This window comes from Mytilus galloprovincialis, chromosome 5 (assembly GCF_965363235.1).
Source record: "Mytilus galloprovincialis chromosome 5, xbMytGall1.hap1.1, whole genome shotgun sequence".
NCBI classification, from domain to species: domain Eukaryota; kingdom Metazoa; phylum Mollusca; class Bivalvia; order Mytilida; family Mytilidae; genus Mytilus; species Mytilus galloprovincialis.
The window spans coordinates 20,906,040-20,928,861 of record NC_134842.1 but is presented as its reverse complement, the minus strand read 5'-3'; the positions used below and the strand labels follow the sequence as shown (position 1 = coordinate 20,928,861).

At 32.5% G+C, this 22,822-nt stretch overlaps 1 protein-coding gene across 1 annotated transcript; it reads right to left on the bottom strand.

Moving 5' to 3' along the window:
• Positions 1-7,094: 7,094 nt before the first annotated feature.
• Positions 7,095-16,775, bottom strand: LOC143074388 (NTR domain-containing protein-like). The gene is made up of 5 exons (XM_076249869.1): positions 16,760-16,775; positions 15,500-15,633; positions 11,189-11,280; positions 8,164-8,251; positions 7,095-7,486 (listed from the first exon to the last, which is right to left on the bottom strand). Exons 2-5 carry the CDS (start codon positions 15,624-15,626, stop codon positions 7,353-7,355), a joined length of 441 nt encoding a protein of 146 aa, XP_076105984.1. The 5' UTR covers positions 15,627-15,633; positions 16,760-16,775; the 3' UTR covers positions 7,095-7,352.
• Positions 16,776-22,822: the final 6,047 nt, after the last annotated feature.

Below are 22,822 nucleotides of genomic sequence, written 5' to 3'. Positions count from 1 at the left end.
ATCTGGCTTGTATTACTTTTCGTTTTTACTTCCTCTATTCAGTTTTACTTCTATGCAAGCACTACAGGTTTTGGTCGTCCATCATTAATTAATAACGGTGATTAAATTTTTAGTTTCAAAAGGAAAAGTCTTAGGAATTAAGAACCTAGAAGGAAACAAATTTGAATACACAGTGGCAGTTAATCACAGTTTTAAGGTACATGTAGTATATAATAGGATTATTTAGATATACTTTTAGTCTTGGAGAGGTTTTCATTTAATATATATATCGCAATATAATAAGAAGATTTATAAGGTGAGTGATTGGTCTATGTCCACACGACATCTTCTAAAAAATATCAGTATCTAAATATTTGATTTTTGTTTTACGCAGAATCACATCAAATAGTTAATAATATTAATAAGTTTGCAACAGCCTTAATTCAGACAATGTATGTTTTATTGAGATGTCGTATACACATTTTAATGTCAGAATAGCTAACAGTTGATCTGAGAGCTCCCAAAGTGAAGCCAATTGGCTTCAAACACTCATTATTGGATATTAAACAATACTTTCGTCTCATTTCAACCTTTTATCATGTTTATAGAAGGTCAAAACACGTTGACAGTATTTCTTTTCTCCTTAAAGTTCTAATAAAAAAAAACAAGAAAAAAGAAAACCTCAACCAAAACTGTTCAATATGGAGGGTACCAATTTAACTGCAATAATGCATGCTTGTGTAAAATTTATTTCTTAATGCTTTTAAATATGCATAGAGAAGGTAACAGATCTATGCATGATCGATATATATTCACTATTATACGAAGATTGATAAAAAGGTTATTGGCAAATCTAAAATAAAGAAAAGACTAATACCGAAGTACTGAAACTTGATACACACGGTAGAATTTTTTTCGAATTTAAATTTATATCAAAGATTGTGTTCAGTAGCAAATCGATTAGAAATTGAAAGAAAAACATCCTTCCTTATCAATCTTTTCATATCTTTTCTTATGTTAAAGATCAAGGTCCCAAACACACTTAAAGTTAGTTCCGGCGATCCAGCTATGTGTGGGGTCAACTTACAGCAAGGAGTTGTATATTTGATTTCAGGTGAGTAATTCGATTATCTTCTCGCTTAGGGCGGGATGGTTTTGTGTTTATTCCATTCGAGGAATTGTTCGTCGCATTTTTCCACACGATCTTCAGATTAAAATTAGAGCTTCATGTAAACAGTCAAATAATAAAAATACTGAACTCCAAGGAAATTTCAAAACAAAATATCCTTTATCAAATGGCAAAATCATAAGCTCAATGTAAAACATTTTATTCATCGCTCTGACTTTTTGACTTACGTGTTGTAGTGTTGTCCATTCGTTTGATGTGTTTGAACTTTTGATTTTGCCATTTGATTAGGGACTTTCCGTTTTGAATTTTCCTCAGAGTTCAGTATTTTTGTGATTTTACTTATTACAAAATACCAAACTTCTTTGCGCTTATTGTATAGATTATTTTGTGGTTGAAGACAACAGTTAATCAACATAGCATTGAATATCTCTCTGATATCAGTTTTCGCTAGGTTTGTATAAGTACATTATCTTTCTCAAACAATGGTAATCACAAAAAATAAAAAAGAAGATGGGGTATGAATGCCAATGAGTCCACAAGAGACCAAAAATGACACAGACATTAACAACTATAGGTCACCGTACGGCCTTCAACAATGAGCAAAGCCCATACCGCATAGTAAGCTATAAAAGGCCCCGATATGACAATGTAAAACAATTCAAACGAGAAAACAAACGGCCTTATTTAAATAAAAAATTAACGAAAAACAAATATGTAACACAAAAACAAACGACAACCACTGAATTACAGGCTTCTGACCTTAGACAGGCACATACATATATAATGTGGCGGAGTTAAACGTATTAGTGGGATCCCAACCCTCCCCCTAACCTGGGACAGTGGTATAACAGACATAAGAACAAATTATAAAAATCAGTTGAAAAGGCATAACTCAGCAGATGGACAAAAATACAAGTGGACGTGGCCGGGTACTTGTACATCCCGACAACAAAAAGCCACTTACAACTAACAAAAAAATCATGCATCTAAGACTAAACGCATGATAAAATGCGGCATCTGCAAACGATAATCCCAACGGTCAACTTTTGTGCGAATGCAATAAACTTTAAAACAAAAATTGGCCACAGCAACCAACGAAAACCAGTGAATAACAAGAATCTTACTTGAATACTCTACGTCGATCGAACCTGGAAGATTAGTGTTTCAGCATAACATACAAACGTACTGTAAAAATGTATTCAAAAGGACAAGTATTTAATAACAAACAAAAACACAGAAAGCAAACAGTGCTGCAGTTGTCAAAAGCGTATTAAAGCAATGCATCACTAATAGATAAATCATGTCTTCTGAGACTACAATATCAATATATACACATTCAACCAATCAACTGTTAGGACGTCATGAGTGTCAATTTATCAAACATAAGAAAAATACGACGTAACAAACAAATGCTTAATGTATTCAAATTTCAGGAAATGTAAGGGGTTCAACATACTATACAAATAATTGCCTGTGGAACCAGAAATGGCAGGATATTAGCTCTGATACAAAAAAGAAACTCTTTAAAGGACAATTTAACAATTGTTAGTCGTAATATCACTAAGTCGTTATAAGTAGTGTCTGTCAATAAAAATTTATAACACAAAGTCATCTAAAATAAATGAATCTTTCAAAAGGTATTAACTTTTGTTCTAATAAAAGATTTAACTGCAAGCATTATTGTCAATTGTATGCAACCGGTTCGAGTATTGGCGTCATGTGGAAGGATACAAAAGGTTACTCCGATAATTTATAGGGTCTCATTTGCGAAAGAGTTTATATTGTAAATCAATCGAAATCTTTTGCCGGACAACTTTTAGTTTCGAGATTGAAGTCCTGTACCTGGGAGTATATATGACTCCTATAATAATTTTCAAGGATGACAATATCGCCGGGAATAGAGCTACTTCAATATAAAACAAATATCTAGATAGTTGCGTTTAATTCAATTTGAATAAAGTTGATTGGTCATTAACACCGGCGAGGTCAACCCAGGTATCAAATAGGCATGCATAAGATAACATTATATATTTTCAATTTAAGAAACGTAATGACACTGAGATAGTTAAAACAGCTTTGTGCAATACTGAAGGAAGCATGAGTGAACAAAACGTTATTCACGATCAACAAGACAGTGAAAATCACGAGTGGAATAAGAGTGGGCATACTTATATTGATCATTAAATTATGATCAGTCAGAATAGGACACAAAAAAAAGAATACAGAGAAAAAGTATAGCATCGCCATTATAAACGCAATAAAGAAGCCTAGTTTTAAATACTCTATCTTCCTAAAGTTAAAATTCGGGGAGATTTTGATGTTGTAAATTGTAAATATGGAATAATACTATAATTCAGTATATGCAATGCAAATTAATCAACATATTACATTTAGGTAGACATTTAAAGATCTTCACCGAATGTAAACAAACCTTTCAGTAAAGAGAGTTTTTATTGCTTATATTACCTTATTATTCAATCTAAAATCAAATTGAGATGATCTGATTGATGAACAGATTGATAAATACATAAGTATAGAATTATTACATGGCATTGTTCTTATTTTATGTATTATCAGCCCAAGTGTTAAATCAGCCGACGACTGTGATATGTAATGATTGTCTATCTTATTCGTCAATGATGGCAAAATAAACAGTTTAATATATCGATCCTTGTAAGAGGTTCTCAAGTAGAAGAGCAAAAAAGGGAAAATTACGGACGACGGACGCTAAATGAAAAACAGCTGATATGAAATCATTCTAGCATATGCCTAGACCGGATATAAAAACAAAACAACAGTTATGTATACTTTTATATTGACGTTAAAACAAAATTAGCAAAAAATATACCTCAGCAGAAGAAAGACAGACAAGAACTATTTTCAAAACTTTGAAAATGTTTTGTATTGTATCATTTGTTTTGCAGATTACATAGCATATTTCATGTTACCTAATATTTGTTTTGTGTCCTTCTTTGTTACGTTGTTCACTGAAACAAAGTACCAGTTAGGTGTATTTTCCGAATATTGCCGAGTGACGTGGAAATTAGATAACATTACGGAAGGGCACATTATGGTATCGAAAACGAACGAGACGAATGATAAACATGTGGTTAAACTAGTACATTCATTTGTTGTGCTTAAAATGAACTTTGTGAGATGGGTTTGTAAAATTAAGATGCAAATATATATATATCTATTTTAGAACTTAATTCGTATTATGTTTTACAAACAAGTTTATTCAAGTTCCATACAGCATTATTTACAAAAACAACAGTAGAGATTAATTGTATGTAACATATTGACAAGTTTTTTTTTTTCGGGAAATAAGTTCTTCAAGACAAAACTTGAATAAAACCCTTGCAACTCGCACCTAAAACATATTTATAAAAGAGCTTTGGAATTTTCATCGGAGTTCAGTATTTTTGTGATTTTACATTTTGTTATAGTATTCTTATCTAACAGACCATCTTAGATACAGGGTCGACGCATAAGGTTTTCCAGAATATTTGGGTTCTTTTTCATTTTCTTTTCAAGTAATTCACTTTCCCAACCTGAAATGGTAATGCATAAGTATGACAGTGTTTTCTATTCAGTCAAATTGCTCCTTTGGTATATTTTGTCTCTTTTGTTTTTTGTTTCTTCTTAATTTAACAGATTTAATTGTAGACTTATCAGAACAGAAAACTCAGTTCTAATTAGGATTCATGATTCGCTTTCTAATTCAAACATGAACAAAATATACAAACTTAAAAAAAAAAAAGCCTCTTTGAAATAGACATGTTTTTTTCAAAGGCGGTGACCCTGCATATAGGGTTTACATCCGTAAGAAGTGGAAGAAGAAGATAGAGTAGGTGCATTTCTTTAGTGGGTTTTTTTGTTTTCTGTGCAGAAATTTGTGCAAAAGAGGCGACAGCTATTGAAATAATATGAAAGCGCAAAAGTTGAAAGTAAACTTACAACGCCATGCCAATAGACAAAACAGAAAAAAAGATAAACAACACTAAAAAAACACAACAGAAACATGAGAAAACAAACAACAGAGTATCACGAACCCTACCTAAACTGGGGACTTTCTCTGGGTCCGGTACGATAAGCCATCCACTAGTAGCACCCATTGTGTTGATCATGCAAGTAGGAACCAGATGTTGAATCCAGTTCGGTAAATCGTATTCGAGACAGAAAATATCTAGCGTCATCATTGAAACAGATTTCTTACTGTCGATCAACTCGTAATTGCGTAAGTTTAATTTTTGAAAGGATAATTGCAATTCACCACTTGCTTCCTTGTTATATTCAGAAATCCACTATTACGGATTTCAAAAGTGAAAAATGTTTTACTTTTGGAGAAAACATCTCCATAATTTCTACGCTTCACACATTCCATCGTTGGCAGAATTTGTTGACGACTAATCAGCAAGACCCAAATAATTGTGCTATATTATTAAAGAGCATAAACACACCAAAGTGGGATTTTAGTAGACATTGTTCAAATGTGACAACATGGCAAATGGCAAGTAAAAGAGGAAGTGTGGAACTATACTTGATTTAAGATATGCAGTTACGATGAAAAGCACCATACGTAAGATATATGAAGTTTGTCTTAGAAAATAAAAAAATGTGTACAAATAAACAAACAATCGAGCGTCATTGTTGAAACGAAGGTGTTTTGAATTGTTTGTCTGTTTGTCGTTTTTTATCAGCCATGGCATTTACAGTAAATTTTCGAATGATAAGTATGAATGTCCCATTGGTATTTTTTGTCTCACTTTTGCAGTTTGATGGGCAGATGTTTTATTCCAATTATACCACATCTTCTTTCATGATTTGTTCAATGTAAAAATGTGCTTAAATGTTATCAACATACTTTTTCGACAGGATTGTTGTTTTTGAGGTCGATGAGCCTGTATTTTAAATTTTTTTTGACATTTCAATTGTTTTTTTTACAGCGTATGGTTTATTTCATGTCTTTAACCAACGCTTAATCAGCAAAACATATGACGGAAACGTATTAGTTACAGCAAATATGCTCACTGGAGAATTAAGTGTAAAAGAAATTGTGCCACAGTAGTCATGCGATTACTTATACCGTAATCGTATTCATTTTCGCCGGTTCTTATTTTGTGAGTTGTGCATTTTAAATATCATCCCATTTTAAATAAAATTAGAAAATCGTTTTACAGTTATAATTTTTGTGCTAGTCTTATTTTTTAAACTCTTATTATAATTTACAATTTTGTCTAATGATAACAGTTAAGCTTTACCTGTCCCAAGTCAGGAGCCTCTACCCTTTGTTAGTCTTGCATTATTCTAAATTTCAGTTTCTTGTGTAAAATTTGGAGTTTAGTATGGCGTTCATTATCACTGAACTAGTATATATTTGTTTAGGGGTCAGCTGAAGGAAGCCTCCGGGTGCGGGAATTTCTTGCTACATTGAAGACCTGTTGGTGACCTTCTGCTGTTGTCTGCTCTTTGGTCAGGTTGTTGTCTCTTTGACACATTCCCTATTTCCATTCTCAATTTTATTGATAAATAAGTACAATGTAGTAAACAATTTCATAAAAAGTAAAACGAAAGGAGAGACACAGAAACTAAGCACATTAATGAGAAAAACAGAACAATAAATTAAGTCATTAAATCCTTTTTAGCCAAACAACAGTGGTTAATAAGTAAAATCACAAAAATACTGAACTTAGAGGAAAATCAATTCGGAAAGTCCATAATCAATCATTTGATACTGTTGAGACAAATTGATTGCGGTCAATTGAGGTATGTACAATCTTTGGTTGTATTTTTCCTGTATACGTTAAATTCACACCAAATTGCATGAAACGCTACTATAAAACTTGCAGTTCTAAGTTGCCTGCAAGATGGCTGCATCAATCTGACAAAGAGGGTGAAAAAAAATTGAGGGACAAACTCATAGATCGTAAATTAACTTACAACGCCATGGCCGAAAGTAAAAGAGAAAAGACAAACAGACAAAAAATAGTACTCAAGATATATTGTAAACATAGAAAATTAAGGACTAAGCAACACGAAACCCACCCAAAACTGGGGTGATCTCAGCTGATACAGAAGTGCATATCATTTCAGCTTTCATATACAATCATTATTAAACATTTGTGCGTGCAAAAAGTACTGCATTTGAGAACAATTCTTTTTAAAATGATTTATTTCTTTTAACTAATAAACGTTATTGGTACATTGTGCAAAAAAAGTAATCTAACATGAATGGATGTTAATACTAATCACACTTTTTAGCAAACCATCCGCTTTTGAGCTTTCGCTGTGTGCCATATTTTATATTCTGCCATTTATCATTCCAGAGGCAGCTATTAGTCTCGTATATTATTCCATATCGTGATCTCCTTACAGTTCCTGAAATATGAGTAAATGAATTCTTTATACATTTGTGTAAAATTGATTCTTAATGTGCAAATGAATTGTTTCAAAGAAATTTGTTTCCATTTATATAATATCTGTATGGTTTCACAGATTGAAACCGTAACTATTTTGTATTTTCGCTATCATTCTCAATGTAAAGATAAATGTTCTGCTAGAAGGCATCATTTTGCAAGTTTGGTATTACCAATAAATGAATAAAGTCATTTGTATCATTTTCTCTTGATATCAATAATATCATTAGAACATGTTGGTGACCAATAAAGTGTATGATATAATGGCTGACAGTGGCACGTATGTCATGTTCTGTATCATCCAATCAGCGCTTTAGTATCGTACGTGAGATTGTGATTTTCAGGTTATATTCTTTTTTCTTTATATTAGTTTAATTAAACCTAGTTACAAAGAACATAAACCTCGAAACCAAACAGAACGATGGATGTTTGAATTTTAAAGGGAATATTAGTTGTGGTTTATGATTTAAATTTCTTGCTTTACAATATGTCGGGATAGTGTATCAACTGGCTATTCAACCTTGACATGACGTTCTCTGTAAAAAAAAGTAATTGCACTTCGCGATTGTTATCTGATTGTTTTTAGAAATGCTCTTCGTATAAACGAATGAAATAATATCATATTAGAGATAAACTCACCTGACATTAAATATTCAACTCCTTTCTGAAAACTGAATCCACATGCATCTCTATCTGTTCGGACTTTTATTACATTTGGAACCTTTTTCTGTAAGATAAGAAAACAAAATAAAAACGACAAACAAACGACATTTAGAAGTACTGTTTTTCCTACAAATTTCTAATATATTGAATTATATTGTTCGTTATTTATCTGGAATATCTGGATGCTTTTTTTGCTCAAATTTACGTATAGTTATCAAAGGTTTCAGGGTTAAAATTTAATATGTCAGACGCGCGTTTCGTCTACATAACACTCATCAGTGACGCTCGGTTCAAAATAGTTATGAAGACAAACTAGTAATCACAGTGTTAATAATAAAAGTAGAAATTTGGATTTAAAAAAATCATTTCGTGAAGTCCAGATATATCCAATATCTAGGTCAGTCAACATAAGAAGAGGACATTATGTTGTTATATTGGTGTGTGTTACCTTCCAATGGTGTTTTTTCAAAAGTTAGTCTGTGCCTCCTGGCAAATTCTGATTTACAATAAAATTCAAGGTAAAATATTTGTTTCGGAAATTTAGGAAGCAAGCGATGAATTGCGTTGCATCTAAGAATGCGCAGAAAAAGATAACAAAAAATATTGCATTTGTACTGATATGTATTAAGGTCAGTGAATAAATTATAATTTATCTAGTTATAAAATCTTGTAAAATTTTAAACTACTTTTAGTATTTGTTTTAAAATTAACACGAGTGTATTATATTTGTTTTCTGTTCACAATATAAATAGTTGTATATATCTGAAAATTTATCTTAAGGAAATCCATGTACCTTTATTGACATTGTTTGGACAATTGTCTCCAAAGAAATTTCATGTTTCTTGTCGTAATGACGTTATAAACATGCTAAACAAAGGTTTGGTCAGGACGTATCAAGAAAAAGACATTAAGCAGATTTTTCATTAAAGGAAGAGGTATGATAAGAAGGTACCTGTATACCCTAAAACCATCCTTTTGCTCATGAAATTGCAATAAAACTGTGAAATCAACAAGGCACATATTTTATGTATGTAAATGAATAATTCAATATAAACTGGACCATTTATTGTTGAAACATCATTTAAACAAAATTGAAAATGTAAAAAGTGAACTCTGATAGATTAATGAAGGATGTTCATGATGTTGTTTGGTAAATATTATAATGATTGCGGATATATAAAATTAAAGGTGTCAATAAGTGGCACGACCATATCGTCTGTTCGGATACAATTATTGTGTTATACAAGTATGTACACTCTTAGTATGCAAAAACCAATAAATGCATTACTTTCCTAACGAGATATAACAGTTTTGAATGTTTTAGTTAGCACACAATTGCATATTTCAATTGCGAAATAATGCTTTTATTGCAGTTTTTCAGTTTTTCTTGCACACGAGAAGTTTGAAAGCATTCATCAAATATGTGAGTCAAAATTTTAAAGTAAGATAATGATATCTAATAGACATCTGTACTTGTACTATCGAATACATCGGAAGAAATAAAAATATTTCCATATAATGATCTTTTTGCAAGTAAGGTAAAAGTTCATTTGATAAACTGTGAGTACTTTTATTCTTGGGGTACCAATTTGTTGTGAAATCCGTAGATGACTTTATCTACGAATCCATTGTCCAACGAAATAAAACAACTGTTGTCCAAAATTAGGACATTGAAAGATCCACATGTATATATAAGTTTGACTACACTGGGTGCGGATATATAATCTACAGAAAACATTGGATATTAGCAAACGAATTAAGAAACTTAAAAACTAATCAGCGTGTGGATGCCGGTGATCTCAGAAGATGATTTGATGACTTTAGGGGGTCATAATCTTTACTAGCTCACTGGATGAATCAAACAATGCTAACATGTGTTAATGAAAATGACATTTTTGTGAAAAGTGGAAGGCACTCAAAGGGGAATTTCGTTTAGCAAAAAAAGAAAATTTATATTTCAATCATTAGAGAAACAGATTCTCACAGTTTCTCGTGGATTATGGGATCGATCTCGATAGTTGAATTATTACTCGTCGAGGCTTGGACTTTAAAATTGACAATTGAACGATCACAATTGGATAAATCCGACAATCCACTGGTATTAATGTAAGAACCTATATATATATACAACTTTAGTGAGAATCCTATCAATACAATCTTTAAAAAATAAACTGTACGACTTAAAACTTTTGTAATTCTTATAAAAAATTAGTTCTGATCGGTGACAGTCAGACTTCCGGTGATGATATGAGATGATGATGATGATGATGATGATGATGATGATGATGATGATGATGATGATGATGAAGTGTTCATGTTTTCTCCTCATAATTCTCATACGAAAAACAAATCGTGTTGGACTTAATTAAAAAGAAATAATTGTACAATTGAAATTCATTTGTAGCATTTTTCAAATAACCGTATCATTAAGTGACATGTGAATGGCCCCAAAAACACCTTTGATGACAGTTTAACTGTGATTCATTCGATCTAGAATTAATTAGTGGCATCACTTTGGATTATATATTTGCAACAATTGAAATGTTTACTCTACAATATCCTACAAACGAAACAAGTTGTAAGCATAGATGAATCGGATTATTTCCAACAGCATCAACAATATTTAAAAAAATGTTTGATGAATATTTTCAATTTTGAAAGACGGAAAATAAGTTACCTTATGATTATTTTCAAGTATATTATTTTCTGATGTTTTCAATTACCACTTAATTCGATTTTAAAGAAAACTGAAACCCAAAATCGACGAATTTTAGAACCAAAGAACAAATTACTTTTGTTGAAACCACGAAAACTGATACCTGCGATTAATAGTTTTTTCACAGAACCAGCGTATAATTTGGTACGCCAGTCCTGCTCTTATTCTACATTAGCGTGTAAATTAGATTAGGAAAAAGTTCAAATACAAGATAGAAGTGCAGTATAAATGAACAACTAAGCAATTGTATGAAAATATCAACCAATAATCTAGTAAATATACTACCTTATAATTAGCATACACTTGGAATTCCGCCTCCTCTTTTTTATGTTGAAATTCTGGTAAAGTCCTCCCGCCTGTTACTTTTCCTCGTATAACTTTGGAAATAAATTAAATTCTTTAAAATTATTCAGGTCAAAACCTTATGCAAATATCCACAATACAGTGTAACTAAATGAAATAGATTGGAAATATAGGTTATATTTTCATCCCTGATCAAAGCAAGATGAAGTTTGCATATGGATTGTTGTTCAGCAATATTCAGTTTAATTTCTGTGATTCCTTATTTTTTTTTATTTACATGTACAATGACGATACACATGTTTAATGATTATAAATTATATATACATACATAACACAAATGCTTAAAGCGACCAATATATAGTCGGGAAGATAATGTCTTCCACTAAACGTCTATATAATGGTTGTATTTTTAAATAACAAGTGGATTCTGTAGATACAAATAGATTGTGTATGGTGATGGACAATCTGACTTTTGAAAACCCACACTGAACACATAAAACAATACAACGAAGATAAATGCATGAATCTGCTGACATGTCGCAACGTCTTATTGTAATGTTTATTTGTGTATTTCTTTGTCATGAATGTTCTTGCATTAATTTGTACTGTAGTCCTCTCCTGTAATGTTGTAATTTTAATGTGTAAAATTCTTTTGTGTCGTGATTCTCCTCTTATATTTGATGTGTTTCCCTGAGTGTTAGTTTGTATCCCGGAGTTTTGTTTTCTCAATCGATTAATGAATTTCCAACGGCGGTATACTACTGTTGCCTTTATTTGAGTAAATTTTGTGACTTATCTATTGGGTTGAATTCAATGCACGCGTGTTGCGTAAATATTGAGGTAGGCAAACGTCATGTAATACAACAGATGGTATGTAACTGCTTTAAAATGGAATATTGATGATTGTAAAGTTGAAGTTATGACGTTTTTCATAGATCATAATTTTAAGTCATCCATCTTTGTCTAGTAAATAGTTCTTTATATGATACATACCATCCACTTAATGCAGTATTCTAAATCTCGAGTTCAATGTGATAATTGACCAATTTACATTCATTGAAAATGCAGTTATTTAGTGAGAGAAAATCATAAAAATCTTGCAATTAACGTTGAAAATGCAATTTTTTTTAGAAGGTTCTGTATGGATTCTGTTTTAGTACAGGAAGAAGTTTACCAGTAGTCAGACAATACATACGGTATTGGAATGTTTCAAGGGATATATTTTGATTTATAAGCATATAAAACATGATACTTACTTTGACCTCAACTTGTTTACTTTAACACATTGTGACTTGGATGAAGAATAGTTTGATTTGCACTCATACCACATGTCCTTATTTTTATATTTTTTAGAGAAGGTCGAAAGATACTAAAGGGACATTCAAACTCATAAGTCAAAATTGAGTCGACAACGCCATGCCTAAAAAAAGACCAACAGAAAAACAAGAGTCACAACACTAAACGTAGAAAACTGATTATAAGGATGAGCCACATGAACCGAATCATAAACTTTTATCTCACATGCTCCGGGTTGGCAAGCAGACCCTGCGCCACATGTGGCAACCGTCGTGTTGCTCATGGTAGTCTTAACCCGATAATAAGCTTAATTCGGTAGGTCACATTCGGGAAAAAGGAACGGGATTGAAGTTAAAAACATATCCACTATCAACTGTGAAACGGATATTCGGTAACGGTCAAAATTAACGAAGGGATGATTTCAATTTCACAACGTGGAACTCTTGGTTTCCTACTTTCCTGGTTAGCAGCAACTCTCTATCAAGAAAATCACGATAGGAAATACAAACCCTAGGAGATTGTATTAGTCACATAGTTATCAGTAAATGCCATATGGGGAAACAGCGAATGTAACACAATGTACCGAATTTATCTTACCAAACTCTTAACATATGATATTCAGACTAGTGACTAATCCAATAGATCAAGGATTTAATGCCGTTAGTATCAAGAACCTACTTCCAATAGTCTATATGAAACCAAATACCAACAATAACGCCGTGTTAGCTTTTAATGTTTTGGGAATTTTTTTCAAACGTTCATCATCAATTTCTGTGTCTATTTAAACCTTTAAGATTGTTCCTCAACACCGTGTTATTTTTTAAGGGATGTAACACCACTATTGAAACAAGCCGCCGCCTACTAATAAAAACTGGAACCTTACTAACCCAATTTAAAACATACACGGTCTCCACGCGGTTGCTTAATTTTGATCAATCATATTCCTCCAAATTTATAGGACGTTAGATAGATAATCCATATACAGGCGCTGCTTGAATGTGACTTCATTAAAATGGAAAGTTCACAATTAAAAAAAATCATCTGTTTTGTCATTACGTTTTGTTTTCAACCAAGCTTCATTGTCAATTTCTAGATGTAATTCAAGATACACTTCCTCTATATATCATTTTGGCTCGGTCTGAACTGCTAGATATTTGCTTTATTTATGAATGTGTGATTTGCGATACCCAAAGATTTAAATCTATTGAGGGGACTTCGTTATATTTAATTGTATACTTTTCAACATAAAAAAATCAACATGTTCAATGAATTGTAAATATATAGTTATTCAGAAAAAAGCTTAAATACCATGCATTAAATTTTTATTTTCCCTTTTTTTACGCAGCTTTATGGTTTTGATTTAGTTATCAAAGGTACCAGGATTATAATTCAATACGCCAGACGCGTGTTTGTTTACACCAGACTTATCAGTGACGCTCATATCAAAATAGTTATAACGCCAAACAAGTACAAAGCTGAAGAGCATTGAGGACCCCCAAAAAAATGTGCCAAATACGGCAAAGGGTATCTTTGCCTGCGATAAGAACATCCTTAGATATTTGAAAAATTCAAAGTTTTGTAAATAGGAAATTTATAAAAATGACAATAAAGTTGATATTCATGTCAACACCGAAGTGCTTTGAATGTCCCTTTGTTATTTTTCGTCTCTCATTGTTGTCTCCTTTCTATGGTTTGTCAGTACCTCTTCGTATTATAAGTGTTAATTCTCCACTCGGTTATCTCGCTTTTAAACATGGTATTAACATCTACGTCTTGGACTTATATTTCAAGAAAGTGAAAGACATTTCGTCATTCGTTTATGTCTTGATGATGTTGTTCTACTTCATAATTCGCTGATGATATTTTTTTACAGGCCATTATTTGTTTGTTGTTAGTTACTTATTCGTTTTGTTTCTTCACGTAAATTACAGGTAATTATCTGTTTTGAAAATCCTCATACCAAAACAATAACTATGCAAATATATTATAATATATCGTTTGTGTTATTATCTTTATTCTTTATCCCATTACACTAGAGATAAAGGATACTACAGATACAGTAAAGTCGGCCGCATATCTTGACTTATATCTAAAAATTGACAATGAGGATCGGTTGAAAACAAAACTTTACGACAAAAGAGATGATTTCAGCTTTCCAATTGTGAACTTTCCATTTCTAAGCAGCAACATTCTAGTAGCACATGCATACGGGGTATATGTCTCCCAATTGATACGATGTTCCCGTGGTTGCATTTCCTATCACGATTTTCTTGATAGAGGGTTGCTGCTCACAAGGAAGCTATTAAACCAAGAGTTCCAAATGGTGAAGTTGAAATCATCCCTTCGTAAATTTTACGGACGCCATTACGAGTTGGTTGACCGTTACGGAATCACCGTTTTACAAATGATATTGGATATGTTCCTTACGTCGTAACTACAATCCCCTTCCCTTTCATGAACGTGACCTACCGAATTAGACTTTTTACCGGATTTGTTATCACATAAGCAACACGACGGGTGCCACATGTGGAGCAGGATCTGCTTACCCTTCCGGAGCACCTGAGATCACCCCTAGTTATTGGTGGGGTTCGAGTTGTCTATTCTTTAGTTTTCTATGTTGTGTCATGTGTTCCATTGTGTGTCTGTTTGTCTTTTTTATTTTTAGCCATGGCGTTGTTAGTTTATTTTAGATTTTAGAGTTTGACTGTCCCTTTGGTATCTTCTCTCTTTTATTCAAAATATATTACATTTAATTAACATGAAACAAAAACTAATATCCAACTTTACAGATATAGGAAGATGTGGTATGAGTGCCAATGAGACAACTCTCAATCCAAATAACAATTTATAAAAGTAAATCATTATAGGTCAATGTACGGCCTTCCACACGGAGCCTTGGCTCACACCGAACAAAAGCTATAAAGGTCATTGATGTCATTTAAAATTATGAAACCTTTTTTGTGATAAAAAAGGAAATTTACTAATCTTTAAGCTTACCAAAAGTAGCCCTACAGAACTTCCTTTCATTTGTTTCATATTTTCTGCATTTTTGACATTTTCCATACGCCACAGAGCATATACTGATTAGTACAAGACAAAAGATAATAAAAATTGTTGGTTTCATGGTTAATCTGAAAAAGGAATATTAAATCTTACATTGATTAACAAAATTGTCTGTGTCTTTATTCAACATGCAAATGCTGTACACACATAAAATACAATTACTTAAGTAGGAAGTTTCTAATTTCTAAATAGTTATTTACCTGAAATAATTTATACCAGCTCTATTTTTTTTTATAGATAATTATTTTTTTTATTAAGAACTGACTTACTGCCTTTTAACATTTTTGCTATGTTTTTATCATGTTTATCTCGAAATCTTTCAACGATGATGAAAAACAATCAAAAAGTATTAATAGGGCATCTATGTTAGATTGGTATATCTATTCCTATTGATCACTTATTAATACGCAGTCGAATTAAACGTGCTTCATTACATTTGCAATGTTTTAACATTATGTAATAAAAATCTATAAGTCATTCTGTAAATTCCATAGAAATGAAGTCTTATATCATAGTCAGGTACCATCAGCAAAAGATATCTTTTTATTCACAATTGAGCAATAAATAAAGTATTGGTGGATCAATTAACTGTATGGTTGCAAGTTGGTTGCGAATCTTGTGTTATTGACACTTATAGACCGATCACTATTTAATATAATTTGTTTTCTTCAGCAAAATATATTAAAAAACCATTATTCTTACTTCTATATATATAATAATTGATTTCCGCCGTTTAGAAACAAAATTGATACCAACTAAAAAGTTAAAACACAAGTGTCGTCATCGACCAAAATAGATCAAAACAACATCTTATCAAGTTCATGCTTTCATCATTTTTTTTAACCTTCATTAAAAACACTCGATTCCGAGTATTTACATTTAAAGAACCAAGTAAGACGAAGAGCTATTTCTTCAAAATTGATCTCACAATAAAAGCCAAATTTAACTAAGGTCGACTTTGACAGAAGGATTTGGAAAACCTTCATTTCTGAATACAAATTTATCCCTAAATTTATAGAAAGACATAAACTTTTGAAGAATTTGTAAATTTGCATACAGTTAAAAAAAATTATTAGAAAAATTAGAAAGTGTTAAACAATAGAAAAAGTTGAAAGCAGCCGCCAAAAATTTGTAAAGTGAAAATGTGTGTGCCGACTTTATCATTATTATATTGTAGTATCACAGTTATCATACCTTAAGCTCGTTGTAGATGATAATTTAATGATTAATTCACCAAGACCTGGTATTGTATCTCATTTTTTCAGACCAAATAATGTGCTAGAGGTATATTGGTTTAATGTCTGAATGTTAAGCCACATTTGCGGAACAAAAGGAATGCACGGCCAATATGATTTTATGTCAGTTTTTGTTTTTTTTTATATATCATATGCATTCTTTATCACAGAGGAAAATCATTTGCTTTTCGTTTTGCATGATAGATGTTAAAATTTTCGTTGTATGTAAAGCCCCAGTCCCACTAGACCACGATCGCACTACGCTCACTGCGATCTAAAATTAATTCAGATCGTGGTGAGGTCGCGGTATGACCGGCATGAAAATGTAAATTTTCGTTGCTTTCACGATGCTACTACGTCCCCATTACGCTTCTGCAACGATCCCGCTACGATTATATCAAGTTCTCATCGCGTTGATTCTGCGATCTCTCTACGCTTATCAAGATTTTTCTACGCTCAGCACGTTCTCACTACGACCATACCACGAGTTATCCGATTGCAACACGATCTTACCACGCTTTTACTGCGATTAAAGTACGTTCTTACTACGATTATTCTACGTTCATACCGCGATCTAATTACGTTATCAGTAATAACGTCAACATCGTGTTCCATATCAATACAATTCCATTCCTTCTATTTCTGATTAAAACATAGATTTCTCGGAAACAATACAGTCATACAAGAACTACATACAGACAAACAAAATCTTGAGATATATAATATATTTTATGTGAAAATGACAATGAGAATGATGGTCGTAGTATGAACGTAGTTAGGTCGTAAAAAGAGCGTAATGAGGACGGCAAGGGCGTGCAAGAATCGTATTATGGTCTTAAACAGCGTGGTATAAACGTGGTATAGTCGTAGTGGAAGCATATTTGGTTCGTGGTGAGAACGGGATGGTCGTAGTGAGGTCGTAATGACATCGCTGTGAGATCGTAGTGCAGTCTCTCCGAATAGAATCACGCTTGCGCTACGCTCTCGCTACGATGGTACAGCGACTTTTGCGATCTTACTACGACCTTAGTGCGCTCTCACTACGCTTCTACTACGACATGATTTCACCATGGTTGTTTTGAACATGTTCAAAGTTGGCCACGCTCATCACGATCTTGAAGACCTCACCACGACCGTGCTACGACCTTACTGCGATCTACACGATCGCACTACGATCATCAAAAGTTGCATTTTTTTCACAGATCGTAGTGCGATCGTGGCCTAGTGGGACTGCGGTATAAGGCGCTTTTTTATTTTACAGTTAGAAAAACATTTATTCGTGAGATTGATTTCTTTCTGTATTACTTCATGTACTTATAAGTTACTTTTTACAACTGTCTTATACCTGGAAGTGACCAGTATAAATACAAAATGAAATAACAAAAATACAAAACTCCGAGTAAAATTCAAAACGAAAAGTCTCTTGTCAAATGGGAAAATCAAATACTCAAATACATCAAATTGGTAACAACCGTCAAATTTCTGATTTGGTACAGGTATTTTTCTGACTAAGAATATGATACATTGAACATGCAATAATATTTTGTAAATTTTAAGTGTTTGATTTGTATTTTTTTTTTTTAAATCTTCATTAGGAGCCAAACTTTTGTAAGCGATGAACATATGCTTCCTAATTCATCATAGATACCAGGATAACATTTTGTATTTACGCCAGACGCGCGTTTTGTCAACAAAAGACTCGCTCGAATAAAAACAATATTAAAAAGGCCAAATAAAGTACGAAGTTGAAGAGCATTGAGGACCAGAATTCCTAAAAGTGATTCCTAAAAGTTTCGCCAAATACAGCTAAGGTAGTCTATTCCTGAAGTAGAACAGCCTAAGTACTTCAAATATTCACAAGTTTTTTAAACAGTTAATTTATAAATATTACCATACCAATGATAGTTCATGTCAGCACATAAGTACTAGTTCTTCCTACTGGGCTGCTTGTGATACCCTCGGGGAATCAAAAATCCATCAGCAGTGGCGTCGACCCAGTGGTTGTGAATAAACTCATCATAGATATCAGGATTATATTTTGTATTTACTCCGGACACGGGTTTAGTCTACAAAAGACTCATCAGTGACGCTCGAATTCAAAAAAGTTTAAAAGGCCAAATAAAGTACGAAGTTGAAAAGAATTGAGAATAAAAATTCCTAGAAGTGATTCCTGAAATGTTTGCCAAATACAGCTACGGTAATATATTCCTGCAGTAGAAAAGCCTTAGTATTTCAAGAAGTCAAAAGTTTTGTAAACATTTAATTTATAAATATTAACATAACAATGATAATTCATGTCAGCACAGAAGTGCTGACTACTGGGCTGGTTATACCCTCGGGGAATTAAAACTCCACCAGCAGTGACATCGACCCAGTGGTTGTAAATAAATTCATCATAGTTATCAGGATTATATTATGTTTTTACGCTGAACGCGTGTTTGGTCTACAAAAGACTCATCAGTAACGCTCAAATCCAAAAAAATATAGCACAAAATAATGCTATAAAAAAAGTCAACTGCAATGAATTTTTAAATGAAAGAACAAACAATAAATTATAATAGAGTAGTTAATGTATTCAAACAAAGAATACACGCACATAGGGCAATCAATATTAGTCAGTAAAACTAATCTTATGAAACAACAAAAAAGATTGTAGGAAGAAAAAATAATGTATCAATTGCATTTTATTTTATTTTAATTCATACAGGCTTAAGGTCAAGGAACAGTAAATGGAAACGTCGCAAGAATTGATATCATTTTGCATACAGCCTTAGCTCTATGAACTTTAATTAAAAATAGCCAAATTGATATTTTTATGAGCATGTGTCTATACTATGTTCTGAAATAAGAAAAAATAATTCGTTCAGAACAGGTTACCATTTGGAAAGAAAAAAAACCCAACATTTTTCGAAAAACGGTAGTGATTTGTCTTTTAATCAACAAATGATCTCATTTAAATTAATGTATCGTTATAACGAAACAACATCTCGATGTCAAAAACGCTTATTGATTAATGAAGAAATAATTGCAAATTTAAAAAAAAAATATTTTTACTCCGAAATTATACATACATTCTATGAAAAATTACTGATTCTGAGTTTTTTTTTTTTTTTTTTTTTTTTAAATACGATAAATAAAATTTGGCAATTTGCATTCATATTAAGAAAAAATTCTCCTGGAATTTATTTTCTAGAAAGAATCATATATTTGTTTACAATCGTGTTCATTCAAAGCATCTTCATCTAAGGGTCTGCTAGCTTGAAAGATGGGTCCAGTTAATCCCAAACTTGCCTGTCGTAGTCTGTTGATAATGTCTTTTGCTGATTTATTACAGACGGTGTTGCTTGTTTACTCGCCTCTCACAGTATAGTATACAATATGCTTGCTACATGGGATATACATAAGTTTTGTAAGATACTGATGTTCCGTATTTTCATTACAAAAATCACACTAAGGGTTATACAAGACCTCAGAAAAATATTGGCATCCCTAAAACAGCAAACACGCAACCTGCAATTGAGTTATATATGCCTCCAATACTAATGTTGGGTTTGAACTCTTCCAAAAAGTTCAACATGAAGAACGGATGTTTTATTACTTACTGTAGGTATGAACATGTTATACTACTGTTGCATTTATTAAGTGATGTACGAGTTGTGTAAATAAGTATCTTTATCAATCACACTACATGGATGGCAATGAAAAAAACAGGGAGTAATGATAAGGCATACACATGACCATATCATGTATTGAATAGTGATTTTATTCGTGTTAATTTAGTCGTTTTTATTTGATTTTACAAACCATTTTGCTATGGTATGACGTTTTTCGTTGTTGAAAGATGAAAGCTTGATTATTTTTGCTTACGTCCAATTCATTTTATCTTTGGAAATTTGTCTCATTGGCAATAATAACCCATCTTATTATTTTTGGTTATGTTGATCTAGGTTTTTTTTCCATGGGATTCTTTCTGACTTTGATGTAGTCGACAGATATTACTAAATAAAATCAAGCTAACATTTCTTTTGTCCACCAAGTCCTCTGGGGAATTTTATAATAAAGCACATGAATATTGTTGACTACAATTGAAAACAAAGCTATATTTTTGCATATGTTACTCCCAAAAATCCTATAATTGTCATGTCTAAGCCAGTGATATGGGTATGGCTCAAACATGATCATGATAGCAACCGCCCTAATCTTTATAGTACAAACGATTTTGCAGATCACCCTTCTTGACAATTTTGCAAACTTGAGATGATACAATTCAACTTGTAACACTAAACTACTTCACGGCAAAAATGAATTTTAAGTCATTATTTTGTAGTTGAGAAACGGAAGGTTAACCAAACGATGACATGTTGTTGAAGAACATTATCTGGTGGGACGGAATTGACTTTAGAAGTACATTATCTGGTGGACCTAATTTGATTGCAAAACATTTTAAAGTTCAAAATTGGCATTTTTTCATTCTTTCCATTATTTGTCTGAGGATATTTAACTTCATGATGTCACGTAAGAGCATAACTATTGCAGCTGAGTAAAACTATTTATTTTTAAAATATATTTTACCAATATGGAAGTGAAACTGTTTGCCAAGGTGACTGTGAGGCAAGGGACGTAACAGAAACAAATGCAAATCCGTGCTTGGAAAGTAACTGGGTGTCAGCGGTGTTTTGTTGCGGCAGAATTTTTTTTCACGTATTATCAATTCATTTAGCTTGTTTGCCATATGGCACGTCTTAAAAGCGAACAAGATTGTTTTTAGTGACACCACTTTATCTGATTTTCATGTGACAAATACCTAATCATGTAAGTGACAACATATGTGTGTCATTTTGCGAACGGTGGCATTTTTGATAATGATTTGTTCTGTGTAAAATGGTAATGTTTGCCAAAAATTTGCACATTAAAGAACTTGAAGCGCTATTTTTTGTCTTACGTGCTACTTGGTGGAACACCTAGAGCATAGGCAACCATTTGTATGTTAAATACAACGTCATTGTCAGATTTTAACAACGTTGACACAGGGACTGTAAATAATAGACCAAGGTTTGGAAGATCCCGTTAAACATTGTTAAACAACCTGTCGCGATGAGAGACGAGACTGCTTATTCGTCGTGCTTAAGCCAACTCATTTACTCCTACCCGGCAGCTTGATCACCACTGGCCTCCAGGTGGTCGTTTTAGTGTTCGAACATTGTTCCGTCGACTTCAATGAGGCAACCTAGGAGTATAATGAAGAGATCAGCCACCGTATGATCAGGTCATATAAGATTTGGTTTCTTTTAAGACCAATCGACGGCATATTACGGTTTGGTGGGGAAATAAAACTGCCTATGATCACAATAACAACTGCCCAACGACTGCATTCGTTGCTGGTGGTGTTACAGTATGGGGTTGCTTCTCATACCGTGGTAAGCACGGAATGCATATTTTGAAGGGCAGCATGAACGAACAGACATATGTACATGGAAGACAATGCTAGACAACAGAGGGCAAGAATTGTAACCTTGTATAAAGACCAAGAAGCCATTACAACTAACAGTTTGCCTACTCTGTCTCCGTACATGAACCCTATCGAACATGTCTATGTTACCATTAGCAGAAATCTCAATCACAGAGATCCACCATTGCAAAATACTGGCGATTTAAGAGTTGCAAATGTTGATGAATGAAATAGGTCTGTGCTATTGATCTGTATCGGAAGAAAGATACACTTCCTATTGACTCAAATATTGACATTAAATTTGCCGAATACCATAGATTAATTGTGGAGAATTTTAATAACATTTGATTATTTGATGTTGTAAAATAATAAAATCACGGTGAAACTTAAATTCCGTTTCTGATTTGTGTAATTTACACTATTTCTATGAACGCAAAACTTAAATATATAGTAGCTTCATAAGCAACCAAACTTAAGTTTATGGTTTGTGTATGGTATATGTTTGCAAAATTGCTACATGAATGTTTTGTCTTTTTCGAGGATTAACTGATGTTTTTAAATAAAGAAAAATAG